This window comes from Brachycentrus maculatus, unplaced genomic scaffold (assembly GCF_059751285.1).
Source record: "Brachycentrus maculatus isolate JH-2025_06_01 unplaced genomic scaffold, ASM5975128v1 h1tg000210l, whole genome shotgun sequence".
NCBI lineage: Eukaryota > Metazoa > Arthropoda > Insecta > Trichoptera > Brachycentridae > Brachycentrus > Brachycentrus maculatus.
Window position 1 is genome coordinate 65,257 of NW_028280961.1, and position 18,896 is coordinate 84,152.

The 18,896-nt window shown below is 34.1% G+C and overlaps 2 protein-coding genes across 2 annotated transcripts; one reads left to right on the plus strand and one right to left on the minus strand.

The window, feature by feature from the left end:
- Positions 1–5,653: 5,653 nt before the first annotated feature.
- LOC148307085 (uncharacterized) lies at positions 5,654–8,984 on the plus strand. The gene is made up of 2 exons (XM_088263937.1): positions 5,654–5,747; positions 8,488–8,984. The coding sequence occupies exons 1-2, from the start codon at positions 5,690–5,692 to the stop codon at positions 8,823–8,825; spliced, it is 396 nt and encodes a 131-aa protein (XP_088120063.1). The 5' UTR covers positions 5,654–5,689; the 3' UTR covers positions 8,826–8,984.
- A 1,322-nt stretch (positions 8,985–10,306) lies between these two features.
- LOC148307086 (uncharacterized) lies at positions 10,307–18,779 on the minus strand. Its single transcript, XM_088263952.1, has 6 exons — positions 18,463–18,779; positions 17,961–18,109; positions 15,736–15,882; positions 14,170–14,732; positions 13,111–13,428; positions 10,307–11,565 (listed from the first exon to the last, which is right to left on the minus strand). Exons 1-6 carry the CDS (start codon positions 18,680–18,682, stop codon positions 11,430–11,432), a joined length of 1,533 nt encoding a protein of 510 aa, XP_088120078.1. The 5' UTR covers positions 18,683–18,779; the 3' UTR covers positions 10,307–11,429.
- Between the last annotated feature and the right edge of the window lie 117 nt (positions 18,780–18,896).

Genomic DNA, 18,896 nt, shown 5'->3' on the forward strand with positions numbered 1-18,896 from the left:
TATTTAAGTATTAAAGTACTCTTCCTATTTACAACTATCAGTATTCTACAGAAATAAAATGAATGTAATTTAAACAAATGCGTAGGAAATCAAAAAAACCTGCATCCAGTACCATACACGCTATAGAAGTGAAACTATATCTTTCTCATCTCTCATTTAACAAAAAACGCATGATAAATTTGACGCGTTCTTAAAATTTCATTCTCAATTCTCGTCCAATTATCCATTATCCAATTATCGAATTGCTGCCTAAGAAGTTTCACTCTAAAAAAGAATTATTAAACGCCATTAATTTTTCCTGTGATAAGAATTATGAAAATGTTACCAGGAAGACATGAATTGTCACAGAATTTTAACAGGGTTCTATCATTGACTGCGACTGTGCATAACATTGTATAGGTAGAAATATATATATATGTATATATATATATATATATATATATATATATATATATATATATATATATATATATATATATATATATATATATATATATATATATATATATATATATATATATATATACATATATATGTATATCGCTTACTGTAAACCATAACAACACAATATATCTAACAAGTTTCCCCATACTAGTACATAGATTAACATAAAAATAAACGCACTAAAAATGTTGGCATATTTCACAGCCAAATTTGTTCATCGTCTTAATTCTGTTACTAGAATATTACCCGGATTTGACGGGAATTTAGTCGCGGTCTATTGATCATAGGGCCTCCATTGGTCACAAATATATAGTTGGGTAGAACCCGGGTTTAAGTCCCACAAATTAAAAAATGAATTGAAAGATTATGCAATCAATTTTCAAATTCTTTCATTTCCAAACATTTATTGAAAAAAACCTTCTTGTTAGTATTGAAATCTAAATCAATTTATTCGGTTAGTTACAAATGTATTCGATTAATTGATAATAATATTATCTATTATCTTAAATTATAATATTACAGAGTTACCTATGAGATGATTTGATAAGGGTTTTTCACTTCTTTCTGTCACAATTTGCAAGCCTTACAAAAAAAATTGGACATTTTACAAAACAAATAGAATGTTTTATTGTATTTTATAAAAAGTTTTATTTTAAAAATATATTGAAAGTAGTGCTCATGATTCAAAGCAGCATTGAAAATCTTGTCTGGACTTCAGTTCAAAACGCTGTGCAGGCTTGCCAACTAGTGGAGACTGACCTCCACATTTTGACCATTCAGGCAGTCAGTACAGCAAGCCGAGCACTCCATCCATAGTTTCGGATGCTCGGTGATGCTCGCCGCGAGCGATGTTACGACGTTATGTTACGCCGGAATGCTCCGGTCAGTCTCCACCTTTAAGAATAAATGATGTGGGCAGGTAATCACACCGAGTTAGAAGAAGAAGAATATGAATACATTTTCAAAAATCCTACCTTTTTTATAAAATACAATATAATGTCAAATTAACATAACGAATTTGACTTTTTATTTATTGTTTCGGCATTAACTTTGTGGTAAGACATGTTACAATGATTAAAGAAAACACTTTGTTTTTTACCACTTAAGTTTTATTATAGACTACATGTTTCAGAAGTTAAACTTCCATCATTCAGGTCTGTATAATAACTAAAATATAAAATTGTTCTATAAATAAGGAGAGGGGAAAGTAAGGGGAAGGGGTTAGTCAAGGAACGGAGTTTGAAAACAAAGGAAAAATGGAAAGCAATGGCGAAGAATTTTGAAACAATATATTATTTAATAAATTATTATTAGAATTTAGGTTTTTTTGTATTTCTAAATTTTCAAGATAATTCATAATTTGGCCTTTATATGGAACAAGGTGTAATAATTTAAATTTATGAGAGTGAAATGAGTGATTAGTATCTATTATATGATTTGCAAATTCCGAAAAATAATTACTAACAAGACCGCTATGTTCCATATAAAGGCCAAATTATGAATTATCTTGAAAATTTAGAAATACAAAAAAACCTAAATTCTAATAATAATTTATTAAATAATATATTGTTTCAAAATTCTTCGCCATTGCTTTCCATTTTTCCTTTGTTTTCAAACTCCGTTCCTTGACTAACCCCTTCCCCTTACTTTCCCCTCTCCTTATTTATAGAACAATTTTATATTTTAGTTATTATACAGACCTGAATGATGGAAGTTTAACTTCTGAAACATGTAGTCTATAATAAAACTCAAGTGGTAAAAAACGAAGTGTTTTCTTTAATCATTGTAACGAATTTGATTGGTCAAATGTCTAATATGATTTTTAAGGCATCAAATTTGGTTTGTAAAACATCCAATTTGGAGTGAAAACCTGTAGTAAGTTTTTTTTTAGTAAGACGATTAAGTAAAACAAGAACAAAGTTAGTAATATGTAAAGAAAATTTTAGATTAAGTCCATTTACTATTTATAGCATAGTTTGTGATTCTCATGTGTATTTATAGGACAATAAATTAATATCTAGGAAATAATAACTATCATTATTGTCTTATAATATTATTAATTTACATTTATTTATTAAGTCAAAAATTCAGACACACTTTTCATTCAAATGCGCAATCATTTGAAATGACCAGTCATGGTCAATAGTTTAATAGTTAAGTATTTAATATATATTTTTTTAAATATGTTTTGAAAAAAACAGAGAAAAAAGTGTGATTATATTTTTGCTGCATTAAATTGTGAGAAAAGATAGCAATTTTAAAATAATGTCATACTTAAAAAAAAAGAAAAAATACAGGAAATTCCGCATAATTGGGCCACCTCTTACTTGGGGCAGCTGCTTATTTGGGCCGATTCTAGGAATGGCGCAGTAAGCGACAAGTTAATATTATATACAATATAAAATATACTCATCCGCACCCCAATGGTGCATAGGGCACTACATCATATAAATGCAGTGTTAACACATGAAGGAAAGGTGATCAGCCCTCCGCTTCAGGTACCAGTTTAATGTAAGATTGAATAAATATTAGAGTGAAAAAATCATTTATATTTATTTAAACTCCCTAACTCCCTGGTAATCATACCTGGAACCTCCTGAATGGTAGCCGAGTATGCTGACCATTACACTACGCAGGCGGACCAAAATATACATAGAAAACCATATTCTTTTACCAAATTTCCCGAATTCAAATATATCTCAACTAAGCATAATTTACTGTATAATAATTAGAGTAAATATTTTATGTACCTAATTTAGTTTTTATATTAGATCCAAATTTATGACCTAAGGTACTTTTTTACATATAAAAAATGTGTAAGAAATAATTTTTATATACAATTTTGTAATTAAATAAAACAAAAATACGAGTGACAATGTGTTTTATTATCCATCTTGTAAACTGTATCTAGTAAACTGAATTGAATATGTATTATATCGATAACTATGACAAGTTAAAGTAAATTATAAAAACAGAACCGAATTAAGGGTGAAGATTGAAATAATTTAAATTTTTATTTTATTTTTAAAATAGCTATAAAAAAAAAACTAACTAACCATCACGCCACTCCGCCGCAGGGGTGGGTAGAGGAAATGCCACACCAATCTATATTTGTTTCTTCAACAGTCTTTGCCTCTTCCACAATCATGGCATCTCCTCATACATACTACTTGAACTCAGAAAAGAGGCAATCAAAGTCTACCAGAAAGATGGAAGAGCATTGTAAAAAGTAAAAGAGAATACATTTTAGAATAAATAAAAGCTTTATTTACCTTAATTTTGAAAAATACAAATTCTCAAAGAAAAAAACACATATTTATCGGATGACCCAATATATTAGGGGGTTGAATTAGTTCTCGCCGTTTATAAAAATTTAATATTTTTCTGTGATTTAAATATATTCCTTTCGTTTTTTTGTTTTCCTGTCCCCCGCTACCTCGAACACCCACGTGGCACTTTCAACCGCCTCAAGCCGCCTCAAAATTAAGGCTATGGGCCTTGTTCATCGGCAGGGAAACTGGGTCCCGTATGCTCTGAAGGAGAGAGATATGGAAAGTCGACTTTGCATGTGTGATTCACTCTTGCAACGGCATCACAGAAAAGGTTTTTTGCATCGCGTCATCACCAGCGATGAGAAGTGGATCTTCTTCGTCATCTGGCAGCCGGGTCAGCCACTCCCTGCTGAAGCCAGCATTGCAAAACGTAACATTCACGCCTCAAAAACGATGCTTTGCATTTGGTGGGATCAGCAGGGAGTAATTTTTTTCGAGCTTCTCAAAGCAGGCCAAACAGTCACAGCAGAGGTTTACAAGTAGCAAATGATCAAACTGAAAACAGCAATTGAAGAAAAACGTCCAGAATACGCAGCCAGGGATGAGTCAATTCTCATTCTGCACGATAACGCGCGCCCGTATGTTGCCAAAGTGGTAAAAGAACAGATAAACTCCTTCGGCTGGGAGGTTGTGTCACACCCGCCCTACTCCCCTGACGTCGCACCATCCGATTATTATCTGTTTCGGTCCATGCAGCATGGATTATCGGGAGAAATTTTCAAAAGTTATCGAGAAGTCGAGTTATGGGTTGAAAATTAGATTGCCTCAAAAGACAAGGTTTTCGTTTATAGGGGAATACGACTTCTTCCTGAAAGATGGGCCAAAGTAGTCGAGGAAGAAGGGCAATACTTTGAATAAATTCGAAATTTAAATAAAAAAAATATTTTCAATTCAAAATACTACAAAAAACGGCGAGAATTAATTCAACCCCCTATTATTTCCCTCATCAATTTGTTTTACCATTCTTTCCTCACTGATTCGTTCCACATGTCCAAGCCATCTCAACACACCTTTCTTATTTTTATCAATAATGTTTACCTCAGCATTGCATTATTTACTTATTTCACCATTCAAACATCTACCATATATAATTTTTCCACACATTCGTTTGATCGCGTTGCGTCTCAGGGTTCTCTATACGTTTACAAGGTGTATTTTTATTTGATTAGGTTTAATTATAACTGAACACATTATTGTCGGGCGGTTTTGATCATCAACCCCCACCCTAATTATACTCTGCCAATCTGCCTCCCGACCCTCAGTATACTAATCACAAGTAATTGCAAACCCTAATTCCAATCTGTACAACGTTTTAAGACATGTCGCGCTCTAACAAAAGTAAGCAAACAGAACGCTTATAAGTGTCTCCCGCTCTCTACCAACAGTATGTAAAAGACGCTTTTAAGCGTTAACTATGTCGTAGTCATACAGGAGAAACTGACCAAGTGCATTGTTTTACAAAAACGTAATCATTGACTATTTGATATCTTACTAGCTTAATATTGCCCTGAAAAAATCCCAAAGGATTTTAAACTTGTAAGTATAATATATTGACTTGTTAAAAATGACTAACTGCATTGGTGTTTATTTTCTTGCCAAGCAAAAGTGACTTAAATGGCCCTCCTGAGCATTTTACGTTTTGGTAGTTGGTCACTCTCTCTTCTTTATTTTTTTAAATAGTTGGTTTCTTTTTAATAAAACGCAGATGACAATTTTTTTATATAATTATATATATGAGATTTCACCTCTGTTTTGTATCAGCCATTTAATAAACACTTCCCGTATGCTAATAAAAATAAAACGCACATATAAAAAGCCAATGCCGGATCACTATCCTTACAAAGCAGGAACATTCGCAGTGGAACGAGTCAGGAATACTAATTTATCTAATTGATTCCAGTAATTCTATCAACATGCTTCTGTATCGCCATCAAACACTGTTACAGTTTGTGATGTTGGCACTCATGTATGGTAAGAAATATGCATTTTAATTATTCACTAATCAGGTTTTGTTATCAAAGAAGGGGTTTGAAAAACAGTTAGTGACTAAATTAATAACTAATGAAGTTAATATCACACAAATATGTGCGTGAACTTTATCAATGACTAATTAGGTTTTGAAGAGATAGCCAATAAACACATGTTTTAAAATAGGTTCATTTGTTCATTTTCAGAGTATTTTTTTTTTAAATAAGCTGCAATAAAGATGAAAAGAATGTAAAAGTCTGGGTATTTACAGGGCTTACTACCTGTCACAGGGTGGTTAAGTGATCGCTTTATACACGTGCAACATTCACCAATTCTACCCATGATTGACAACCACACTACTCAAATTTTTTTGGAAGTAGATATTTTGATATATTTTATTGTTATGAAGAGGGTAAAAAGATGTAATAAAAACACTATCCTTCTGACCCTTTTTCGCACTCAATGGTGCATAGGGGACTGCATCAGATTAACGCAGTGTTAACTTCATCATTATTCATATAAAGACAGGATGATCAGTCCTGTGTATCAGATACCAATGCAAGGTAAATTAAATTAAATAAGCATTTAAGTGAAAAAAAATCTTGTATTTATTTTGACCTACCCAAAAATCGAACCTGGGTCTTCAGCATGGTAGACAAACGTTCTAATCACTATAATATAGAAAGTTGGACATATATTTAGCTTATTAATTCAGAAATAATAATAAATAAAAGTAAAAAAATAAAAAAATAAAACCCTTATCCGCACCCCAATGGTGCATAGGGCACTGCGTCATATAAACGCAGTGTTATCTTGATCGTTTACACATGAAGGAAAGGTGATCAGCCCTCCGCTTCAGGTACCAGTCCAGGGTAATATTGAATAAATATGACAGTGAAAAAATCACTTATATTTATTTTACCCCCCTTGGGAATCGAACCTGGGCCCTCCAGAACGGTAGCCGAGCGTGCTGACCATTACACTACGGAGGCGGACAAAAAAATAATAAAAAAATACTATAAAAATACAAATAAATTAATAAAAGAGTACAAATAAACTATTTAACCATAAGTCACGCAATTTTAAAGGAAGGCATTATTAAAACAATAATAAATAATAAATTATCAGCATATTTAAAAATATGTACACCCTGTTTTATCTTCTATTAAATTCCGAATTCCATTCAGGTTATACTAATTAACTCATTTATAAAAGCCTTACCTAGAATCCAACCGCTCAGTAGATAACAACATCCTCAGTGAGTACCTAGAAAAATGTCTCACTATTTAATTCATACCATTCAAGTAGTCCTAGTTTTATATTTCATTGTGCTCGGGTATTTGGAAATTGAGGCACACCCACAGTATAAAAGTATTCAGCGGGATCCAAAGACAGACTCCAAAGACCTCACAAAATTTTTCAAAGACAAAGTTATATCATTCCACAATATCAGAATGAAAACAGACTATCACGAAAGCAATGTAACGTATGATAAAAACAAGGAACCGAACGTTGAAATTCAACAAACGAACCGAGAGATTTCTGAAAACTCTATGAGATACTTACACAATCCGACCACAGAGAAGACGCGGGAAAATGGCATTGAAGAAAACGCGTATGACGAATCGGAAGATGAGAATCTTGAAAATTATTAAAATACTTTAGTAATAAAATACTTAGGTATGATCAACAATAACATTTCTTCTTCTTTTTCTGCTTGGTGTAGGTCTTGTGGTCTGTTTTTAACAGGGATTACCCTCCTGCGATGTCGATTCCCAGCTGTCGATCCATCTCTTTGAACGTCTGTCCGAGAATAATCTACCTTGGGGCCAAGTACAGTACAACGTGGGGGAGTCTGGATGGTTCCATTGTCCTCACATGCACATACAATTGTCTCCTTCGTTGCCTTCCCCACCTAACGACACTTCGATCTCGCATATTTCCCTTATCTTGTTGTTAATTATTCTGTCTCGTAGACTCTTGCTAGATATGCTTCTTAGAGTCTTCATTTCTAACACTCTTGGCACTTTTTTGTGACGTCTCTTCACTGCTGGATGTAGGCTTCTTCTAATGTTTTCCAAATTCTTCCAGTTTGGGCTTTTTCAACTCATTTATTACCCGTGATAGGGACCAGTTTCATAGGCCCATCTCTTCATGTTCCACGGTCTCCACTGCAGAACTCTGGATGCTTGTTTGTCAGTTCCTTATCTCGCATATGACACGCCCATTGCCATTTTAGTTTGGCATTATGGTTTTTTACACCAACAAATTTGTCCAGCATCTGATTTCTTCGTTTCTAATTTTATTTCTTAGACTAGGATAACCTAGGATTTGTCTCTCCATAGACCACATCTCAATTTACGTATGATCCCTGCAGTCAAGGTAACTGTTTCCAAACTATATATAGGCACAGGGAGAATACATACTCTTTTTTTTTAATGTAGGTATATTGGATATTTATTTGTTTTTTAGAATGTATATGGAAAAATATTTTTTATATTTTTTTAAAACTCTACCTTTCAATAACTATTTTCTTTTCAAAACCATTTAATTATCTCGAAGAAAAAGTTATTTTTTCAATGCAAAAACAATGTTTTAAGAAAAAAACATTTACATGTTTATTTAAACATTTACACATTAAATGTTACCAGGATTTAGAGAAAATAAAGACGAATACTTGGCCTTAATCCAATAAGCCAAGAATTTCAAAATTACAAATAATAAAAAAAACTGTTGTTTTCAGAAACCATGGCACTTCCCGCATCAAGCACTGAAAAACATTTCACAAACACCGTACAAAGAAAACCAAGATCGTCGGAAAATCAAAATAAACATGCTGTAATAAATAAAAGAGAGGTGGATGGTGGAACAGTCACGGAGACATCGGATGAGACTGCTGATGCGGCCGATAGTCAGGATTCATCGGCTTCTCGTCAGGCTCCCCGGGCTGCCTCTCCGGCAGGACCTGGAGTTCCGGCAGGCCTTCCGGGCAACAAGCCAGCCATGGTCTTCGGGACGTTCCAAGGACTTATGTTTACGGATGACTCTGGTCTTGTATCAAAACTGCCACCTGTAGGATAAAAGATCTTCTTCTTCCTGTGCTGTATCAGGTTCCTCCGACGTTGGCAATCACTCTGGCGAAGGCTTCTGTCTTGCTCAACCTGGAACAGCTCCCCCATATGTCTCAACCCAGTCCAATGCCTTATATTGCGCAGCCAAGATGTTTGCCTTCTGCCAGGACTATGCTAAAGGGATATAGAATAATTCTAACTATTTTTAATGAATGTTTTACTTAGTAAATACCACTATTTCTAAAAATCTACTGTGACACGTATTTTGATGCATTCCGCATCATTTTCAAACACCGTATCAATGCGGAATGCATCAAAATACGTGCCACAGTAGATTTTTAAAAATAGTGGTATTTACTAAGTAAAACATCAATTAAAAATGGATAGATTTTACCACAAAGTAACTGCCGAATCAATTAATGAAACTTTACAAGTCATTTATTCACAGACTGATTATATCGCTAGCTAATCCTGGGTCTATATATCACACAGTGAACCCCATGTGGTCAGGTACCTACCCGTGAATAAATAAATTGTAAAGTACCTATTTTACGACTCATTTATTCAGACTGATAGTATTGCTTCCTAGCCAGTCCTGGGTCTTTATACCATGCAGTGGATGCTAACTAATTAGACTGTTTGTTGTACCCATTAAGACCTTACTTGCAATAATATAATTCATTAAGCTGTTTTTTTTTAGAATATATATTGGATTTTTGTGTTTTAGAATATACAAGTATGTGTCAGGTTTTGGTCCCGTGGTTAGTGTCGAGGACTCTTGAGTCAGAGTTTCTGGGTTTAAACCCACTCTACCACAATTAGATTTTTTTTTAATTTAACACCTTGCCTTTCAAGGATTCTTTTCTTTTTGAAACCATGTTTATTTTGAAGAAAAATGGCTCTGTTTTAATAAACCTTTTTGCCTCTCCCATATTAATGCATCTACTTCAACATTTTTATTTATATAGATTATGGTCATTTCTGTCAGAAGTCTGAATCAAATTAATTTAATATGATAGCACCAACATTATTTTAGATATTTTACGCTTTTTCCACAATTCGCTCACTCCTTTCAACAATGTCATACATCAAAAATTCTTCAATTTTCAGTTGTGCACGTTTTCAAAATGCCTAGATAATGTACTATATCCCAGCAAAAGCGGCACACTTTTAACTTAATATTTACCCGCTACAGGGCAGAAAGTGTTGTTTTTGCATTTTGAGGAAAAGGTATTGTTTAATTATTTTTTTAAATATACTAAATATTTTTCAAATGGAGAAAAAACATTCAGGTTTTACCTAAAAAGATCTGTTGCACAGTAAAAAGTTCAATGAGTTGGTTAATATTTATTTTTGATACATTTTTCTATATTTTTAAACTTTAAAAACAACCTCCTGAAAAATCAAGTGTTCTGATACATGACGTTTTTGAAAGGAAGAGCAAATTGTATTTCAATACATTAGGTTTTTTTTAAATAATTTATCCTTATAAACAACATCAACATAACTTTATTCACATGTATTTACATAATAAAAAAATAAAAACAGTTATAATACACTATTTTCAATAAGTCTTCTTCTTTAACCCTTTTCAATGCCAAATGGTGAATAGGGCACTGCATTATATTGATGCAGTGTTATATTGATTGTTAATTACATGAAGGTAAGATGATCACTCTTGCGCTTCATGTACCAGTCCCAAGTAGATATCAAATAAGTATTAAATCGAAGAAAAAAAAACACTATTTATTATTTATTTTCAACCCCCTTAGAAATCAAACCTGGAACCTCCAGTATGGTAGCAAAATTCACCAGATTTGGTTTTGTGTTTTGTGACTTGTTCCTGAAGCTCCCTGATTTTTGAGACATAATTCTTGGAGTCTTCTTCTTTTCCATGTTCGCTCCCTAGGTGGAGCATATGGCCAACACGAGTCGTCTCCAAGTCACTCTGTCACGCGCCATCTCCTTGGCTTCCTCCCAGCTCAGTCCGGCGTCTCGAAGTTCCGCTGAGTATAGTCGGTGAATGGTCGTCAGCGGCCTTCCGGGGCGCCGGAATCCTCGGGGTTGGAAGAAGAGACATGAGGGGTTGATGCCCTCAGGTGGCATTCTAAGGACATGTCCCAACCATGTCCACCTTCTTCTCTTCAGGACTTCCAGTATGAGGGGCTGTTGAGTTCTTCTCCTCACATCGTCATTCCTGACGAAGTCATACCACTTTATACCCAGTATTCGCCTCAGGCATCTATTTTCAAAACTTGCTAGTTTCTTGCTTTGAGCTTTGGTGAGGTGCCACGACTCACATCCGTACAGCAACACTGTTAGGATGCAGGCGTTAAAGAGACGACACTTGGTTTTTGTCGAGTAAAGCAGTGAGTCCCAGACATTGCGCATTTTATTGAATATAGCTCCTGCCATTCCGAGCCGTACATTCAGTTCCTTCTGGACACTACCATCCTCCACCATGAGTGTTCCAAGGTATCTGAAGGTGTCGACTCGAACGAGCGCTCGTCCCTCACAAGTAAGATGTTGATCTCGGAGTAATGGAGGGTTACCGTGTCATATTCATATTCTCAATATAACATGCAACATGTTTAGTTGAATGCAACACGGCTAGTTAACCCATTTCATTGGACCACTCCACGACAACAGAATATTCTTGATACTCTTGCGTAGACTGTGGATAGTATAATTGGGATGGCTCTTCTTTGAAGATAATAGGCATATCCGTGTATGAGACACACTCGTTGTCACTAAAATAAAAAGAGAAAACGACACCATTATAAAACCATTCATGCCCTGATCTCCTAAATCAAATAAAGCTTAGCGTGCGTCGAAGAGGTTCTAGGCAAAAATCTGTATTTGCAGTATTTTTACATAATGCAAACTATGCCATGTTCTCTCCGATTCCGCGGCTTCACATGTTAGCCAATGCTTTTGAAAGTATAGATTTATTTAATATATTGTTATCCACCTTGAAGTCTGTACTTCCTCAGCATTTCTTCTCCATGTTATAATGGATAAATTTAAACGTATTTCACTCTCTCTCGCTGCTCGCTGATAGTGTGTGAAGGAGATGTGTATTTACCAGTGTTTACTATTTGTTATTTTATTATTATTTTATATTTAAGGCTTTTTGTTTCTCTATTAGTGTATTTTTATATTAGATATTGTATGTATGTATTATGTCAAAGGCATTAACCGTTCAATAAATAAATAAATATAATCTTTAAACCTTCCTCACCTCTATCTAAAAATCAAGCATGACCCGAAGAATGAAAGACCTCAGTTATATTTGTAGAAATATTATATTTGATAATAAAAATACCCAGCTTGCGACAGGCAAATCAACAGTATTCGTAAGAATCTGTCAGTTGATGCTGCCCGTCAATTGATAAATGAGTGTGTAGTATCTAGAGTCGATTGTTGTAACGGTATATGCACGGGTCTACCAAACAATAAAATGACTCGACTGCAATCAGTGTTAAACACTGCAGCGAGACTAATTTTCAGCATAGCTAAATTCAGTGACATCACCCCGCTACTTCATTAACTGCACTGATTACGCTTTCATGAAAAGGTTGAGTGTAACTCTGTCTACTCATGTATAAATCAATACATAATATGGCTCCAGAGTATCTAAAAGAGGTGTGCATTCTAGATGAATTGGTTGATAGATTCTCACGCTTCGATCGGCTATACCACTATGGGTAAAGCGATCTTACCAGCTCACAATAAACACACTAAATATGACAAGCGTGGCTTTGCTGTTGCAGGATAGATGGCGTGGAATGCTCTTTCACCAGTAGTCAGAAATAGCGAGAGTGAGATGATCTTTAGAAAAAAAACTAAAAACGCATTTGTTTGCTAAATCATTTCCACTATCTCCTATTCCCCAATTCAATTACAGTAAAGCATTCTTGAGGTAGTATTTCACAAAAATGGCACCATATAAATTGTGCAAATTTATTACAATTATTATTCTTCTTCTTCTTCTAACCCTTATCCGCACCCAATGGTGCATAGGGCACTGCATCATATAGAAGCACTGTTATCTTGATCGTTAAATACACGAAGGAAAGGTGATCAGCCTTACGCTTCGGGTACCAGTCCAGGGTCATATTAAATCAATATTAGACTGAATAATCACTAATATTTATTTTGACCCTCTTGGGAATCGAACCCGGGACCTCCAGCATGGTAGCCTAGCGTGCTGACTATTACACTACAGAGGCGGACTCTAATTTTATTATTTTTATTAAAGTACGTGCAGTCAGTAACATATTTTTGAAACCTACCTGTTATTAATAAACAGTTTTCTTCTGTCATTTTGATCAATATAAGTTCTATCATCATTACCGTTACTAATTGACTTTTCATTGGTATTTTCTTTGAGACCTCTACATTGATTGATAACGGTATTTTGATGTATGACAGGCGCATCAGTTGCTTCAGAATGCAGTCCCTGTTGTATCAATTCAACATTCTTAAAGTGGATTGGTAATTTCAAATAAGATACATCATACATTGGCACTTCTTGAGATTGTCCTTCATTTGTCTTGAGCACTTTCGACACTTGAGAGGCGTGGTGAACTTTCTGACGCTTTCCGTATTTTCTAAAACATCAAAAAAGGAAGTAAATGTAATTTCGAAATGGGATATCGCAATGGTAGTGCTTTAAATATAATATTTTGAATATTTAAAGCACTAACTTTGTGGATCATTGCATGTTATATCGCTCACTCCTTTCAAGAACGTCATAAATCAAAAATCGTCAATTTTCAGTTGTGCATGTTTTCGGAATGCCCAGATAATGTACTATATCCCAGCAAAAGCGGCATATTTTTAACTTAATATTTACTCGCTACAGGGCAGAAAAGGTTGTTTTTTCATTTTGAAGAAAAGGTATTATTTAATTATTTTTCTAAATATACTAAATATTTTTCAAATTGAGAAATAACCTTCAGGTTTTACCTAAAATTATCTGTTGCACATTAAAAAGTCCAATAAGTGGCTTGATATTTATTTTTGATACATTGTATTATATTTTTAAACTATAAAAACATTCTCCTGAAAAATCAAGTTTTTTGATTTATGACGTTTTTGAAAGGAGTGAGCGATACGTATATTATTTGGAAAAACAAAATAACTGTATTTTTTTATACACTCACTTTTATTATTATAAACCAACCAGTTTCGGCAACAACCTGTTGCCCTCTTCTTAGTTATAAAACAAACCCTGAAGAGGGCAACAGGTTGTTGCCGAAACTAGTTGGTTTATAATAATAAAAGTGAGTGGATTAAAAAATAGAGTTATTTTATTTCATTAAATAATACTTTAAATACTAATTATATACCTTTGATTATGCCTGATGGTAGGAGCAGAACCTTGAGCTTCAAATGGTGGTTCAACAAAATCAGTAGTAGCTGGGAGGTCAATCTGATTCAATAAATCTGAGTCCGCGGGAAACAAGTCGGCTTTATTTAAAGCGGCTTGTATCAAGTCGGCTCCGTTAGAATGTGGCTTGGATATCCCTGTATTCACAGGAGGATTGTCACTATCACCCATTCTGTCACAATTCTCCAATTCAGATGCTGTAACAGCATTCTTAAGATTTGCTAACAATTTTTCCAGTTCTTCGTTGACCGAATTCAAAACCTGTTCATTCCAGACTTTGTGGGAAGTTTCCGTGATGTTTCCCGCCAATTCTCTCAGCCTCGATTGGCCATTCTTTATTTTGTTGAACAGTTCAATCAGTGAATTGTTGTTAGTGGTTTTCTTAGTCTTCTTTTGTTTAGGTTTAGACATGGAAGGTAGGTGCAAATGGACGTTTTCTTTAGAAACGACTAAATAAACTCTGTCTCTGTACATGATAGTCATGTCAGGATTAGTGTAGGCATTTTTTAACTGATTCATGATCTGAAAAAAAAAAACATTACAATATTATTAACATTTATAGTACCGTAGAACGGGGCTTTGATGTGTTACTTGAGCCCAGTACAAAAAAGATATTTAAATCTGTATTTGGTCTACAATAATGAATGTATCATGACAATAAGTGTCACCTGTCAGGGAAACAATGAATCATGTCGATACGTTCATTATTGTAGACCAAATACAGATCTAAATGTTTTTTTTTTACTGGGCTCAAGTAACACATCAAAGTTCAAGTAGCCCCGTTCTACGGTATTTACTTTGTGGTTAGTCGTGTTTACTTTTTTACATGGAACATGGAAATTTGAAAAATGTGTAGTACGGAGGATATAGTCAGATGGGGAAAACAGCAAAGACGATTCAAGTAGCCCCGTTCTACGGTATTTACTTTGTGGTTAGTCATGTTTACTTTTTTACAAGGAACACGGAAATATGAAAAATGTATAGTATGGAGGATATAGTCAGATGGGGAAGACAGCAAAGATGATTCAGGAATGCCCATGCCAAAGAATGCAAGAAAATAGACTGGCCCGAATTGCTCTTCAAGAGAACCCAGACAGTAGAAGACCACCTGGAAGACCTCTAAAGTGATGGTGTGGCAGCTGGCAGTCCACATCACAAAATTTTCAATTCCATTGATTTTTTTCTATATAATAACACCTTGTTGTCGGGCAGTTTTTTCATTAATCCTGACCCTAATAGTAAACTAATTCGAATCCTATACTAATTACAAGTACCCGCAAACTAAATCCCTATCTGTACAATGTTTTTTGGCATCTCTCGCACTCCACCAAAAGTAAGCAAAAAGATCGCTTATAAGCGTCTCCTGCTCTCTACTAACAGTATATAAAAGACGCTTTTAAGCGTTTCCCGGAAACAATGTGTTGATAAGACAAATTTTTAGCATCTTAACAAATAACTAGAAATATTTTGTGACAAAAGTAGATCTGTTATTTTAAGTCCATAGGATAATAGTAAAAATTCTTACTTTATTCCGAACGTGGCAATTATTAGCATCAGCATTCACAGCATACTCGGGAAAGTATCTAATAATGCGAATAATTAATTTTGCTGGACAACCCAATTTTTTCCATTTTCTTATTCGTGTTTTTGATGAATGCGTTGTGTTTCCACCCTGCAGAAAAGTTAAAGTAAAAAAAATAATAGCCTATGCAAAAAGTACAAACAACACATTTTAAAATTTATTAAAGATATGTGTACAATTTACAAAAGCAAAGCAATTTATAAGAACGGGGAATATGAAAGTCTAACCATTCACAGACATCGGTCATTGGCTGACTCAATTTATCGTTTTAAACGTTTCGCTCACTCCTTTCAACAATGTCAAATAAAAAAAAATTTCAATTTTCAGTTGTGCATATTTTCGGAACGCCCAGAAAATGTACTATACCCCAACAAAAGCGGCATATTTTTAACTTAATATTTACCCGCTACAGGGCAGAAAGTGTTGTTTTTGCATTTTGAAGAAAAAGTATTGTTTAATTATTTTTTTTTTTAAATATGCTAAATATGTATTTTTTAAATGGAGAAAAAACCTTCAGGTTTTACCTAAAAAGATCTGTTGCACAGTAAAAAGTTTAAAAGTGGCTTGATATTTATTTTTAATACATTTCATTATATTCTTAAACTTTAAAAACGATCTCCTGAAAAATCTTTTTTGTTGTAAGTTTTTTGATATATGACGTTGTTGAAAGGAGTGAGCGATTTGTGTAACATTCACCATTCTGCCCATGATTGAACATACATAACAATATATTTTTGTAACTTTTACATACATATATTCAATAACTAAGCTCACATTTTTATTTACGTGTAAGCTAGAGCAGAGGGGTCAAACTCAAAAGGCACCAAGGGTCGCATAAGGTATTTTGGGTACGCTGGCGGGCCGCATCAAAAAACTCAAACATCTCATTATCATTTTTATCTTACTTTAAGTGAATAATTTATAATCAAAGACAGTCACATGAGGTACAGTAGATCTAACTCAATGATTTTGTAAAAGAATATTATATGTTCCCATACAAAAAAAATGATTTCAATGAAGAATTAAAATAAATGAAAAATATAACCGCAGACATCCGCAGGATGCAAAAAAAATACTCGCGGGCCGCGAGTTTGACATGCCTGAGCTAGAGGCTATGTTGGTGAAGGTTCTTGGGACATAAAAGGAAGAGACCTTTTTTATATTGTATACCTTACTCTACCTTTCCCTCTACCAAAAGCTGTAGAAGGGCATATTTCTGTGGTAAAACGGAAGAGGGGCACAAGTCTGCAACATATACCACAGAACTTGTGCCCCTCTTCCATGCAGTGTTGCCAAATACAGTATACAGATTTATCTGTATTGATACAGATTTTAGGCTGGCGTTACAGATGACAGATTTTACTCTTAGGTAGTACTTTTGGGGAAAACTTGTCACAATCAGGCATGTCAAATACTTGAAAGCGGCCAGGTCAGGAGTCGTAATAATCGTCGGGTATGTATGAGGAGATGCATGAATGTAGAAGAGGCAAAGAATGTTTGCAAAGACAGAGTGGTGTGGCGTTCGATTCTCTCTGCCTACCCCTGCGGAGAACCGGCGTGATGGTTAGTTAGTACTTTTGGTTTTAAACAGATTTTTGGAATTGGACATAGTATATGATAAAACAGAAGAATGAAAACATGTATAGATTCGAGCATATTAACATTTGAAAATAAGTAGATGAGAATTTGTTTTATATTGGAGTGCGTTATTTATTATTGGGTAGGGTACTATTTTGTCTTGTCACGGAACATCACGCAATTTACGCAGCGTACTGCAGGATTCTCCAAAACATGTCAATATTGTTCATGCGACCGAGTGTTCATTTTTTATACACATCGCGTAATACGCAACGTTTTAATCAGTGCTGGTTGGAAGATAATTATCTTAAGACTTGCATACTGTGAGTGGTGAAGAATATGCATACTGTGAGTTCTGTTTAACAGATTGTGCTATTTGTATCAAAATTTCAAAGCAATGGTAAATAGCCACCTGCACAGATTTTGGGTTATTGATTGTATACAGATTTGTAGACTGTTTGATTCAGATTTATTGGTTTGGCATATGGCAACACTGCTTCCATGTCACCACAGATTTTTCTCAGCGGAATATGTAACCAAATTAAGTGGCTTTTCGTCTTTTGACAGTGGCTGTATCGGTAATGGCTTACCTTTTCTGTGACATCAGATTTTGGCTTGGATTTTTTTGAGGGTCCAGAAATACAATCCATTTGGAGATGGGTGAGTATACAGAAAGGAGCGCCACCGACTTGAATATGAAAATTTTCTTTTTGAAAAGAGAAAAATAACCTCGGCATTGCTAAAAAAAGATTCATAGTTATAATTAAAATGTTACTTTGTTTTAAAATCACTATAAATATTTAATTACAACTTAATTATAATGTCTACCGGTTTCGAAGCTAACCGCTTCTTTATCAAGACTGATTAATACTTACAGACATTATAATTAAGTTATAATTAAATATTTATAGTGATTTTAAAACGAAGTTACATATTAATTAAAAAATGTAAAATCACATAGTTAGTTCTTCAAATATATATTATTTAAAAAAAATTATTCATAGTTGACAACATTTGGACACACTCAAAATGTTGTAAATAAATTAACTGATCTCAAAATAAAATAATAAAACATAATAAAATTTATAGTACCTGAGCCATGCTTTTGCAAGCTATTTCGAATAACAAACGGGAAACCTAGTTGTCGTATCTGTTTAAAGAAAATGTTACACTGATCTATACCCCCATCAATATATCCCGTATAAACGTTATGCTTATTTTTGAAATCACCCAATATTTTAGATAAAGCAATTCCAAAACTCGCCGAAGTGGCAGAATAGCAATGGTCGTCGCGCTCGTCGGAGTGCGCCATTGTGATGATTTATAACTAGCAAATTCAATTTTTAAAAGTTAAAACAAACTGTCGTATATTCGATACGATTGTCATCGCGGTTCACTTTTTTGACAGGACATCCAAGATTGTTATTTGCCGTTTGACAGTTCTGACCATAGATTTAAGCAAAATATATATATATATATATATATATATATATATATATATATATATGTATTGTTGCAAACCTTGA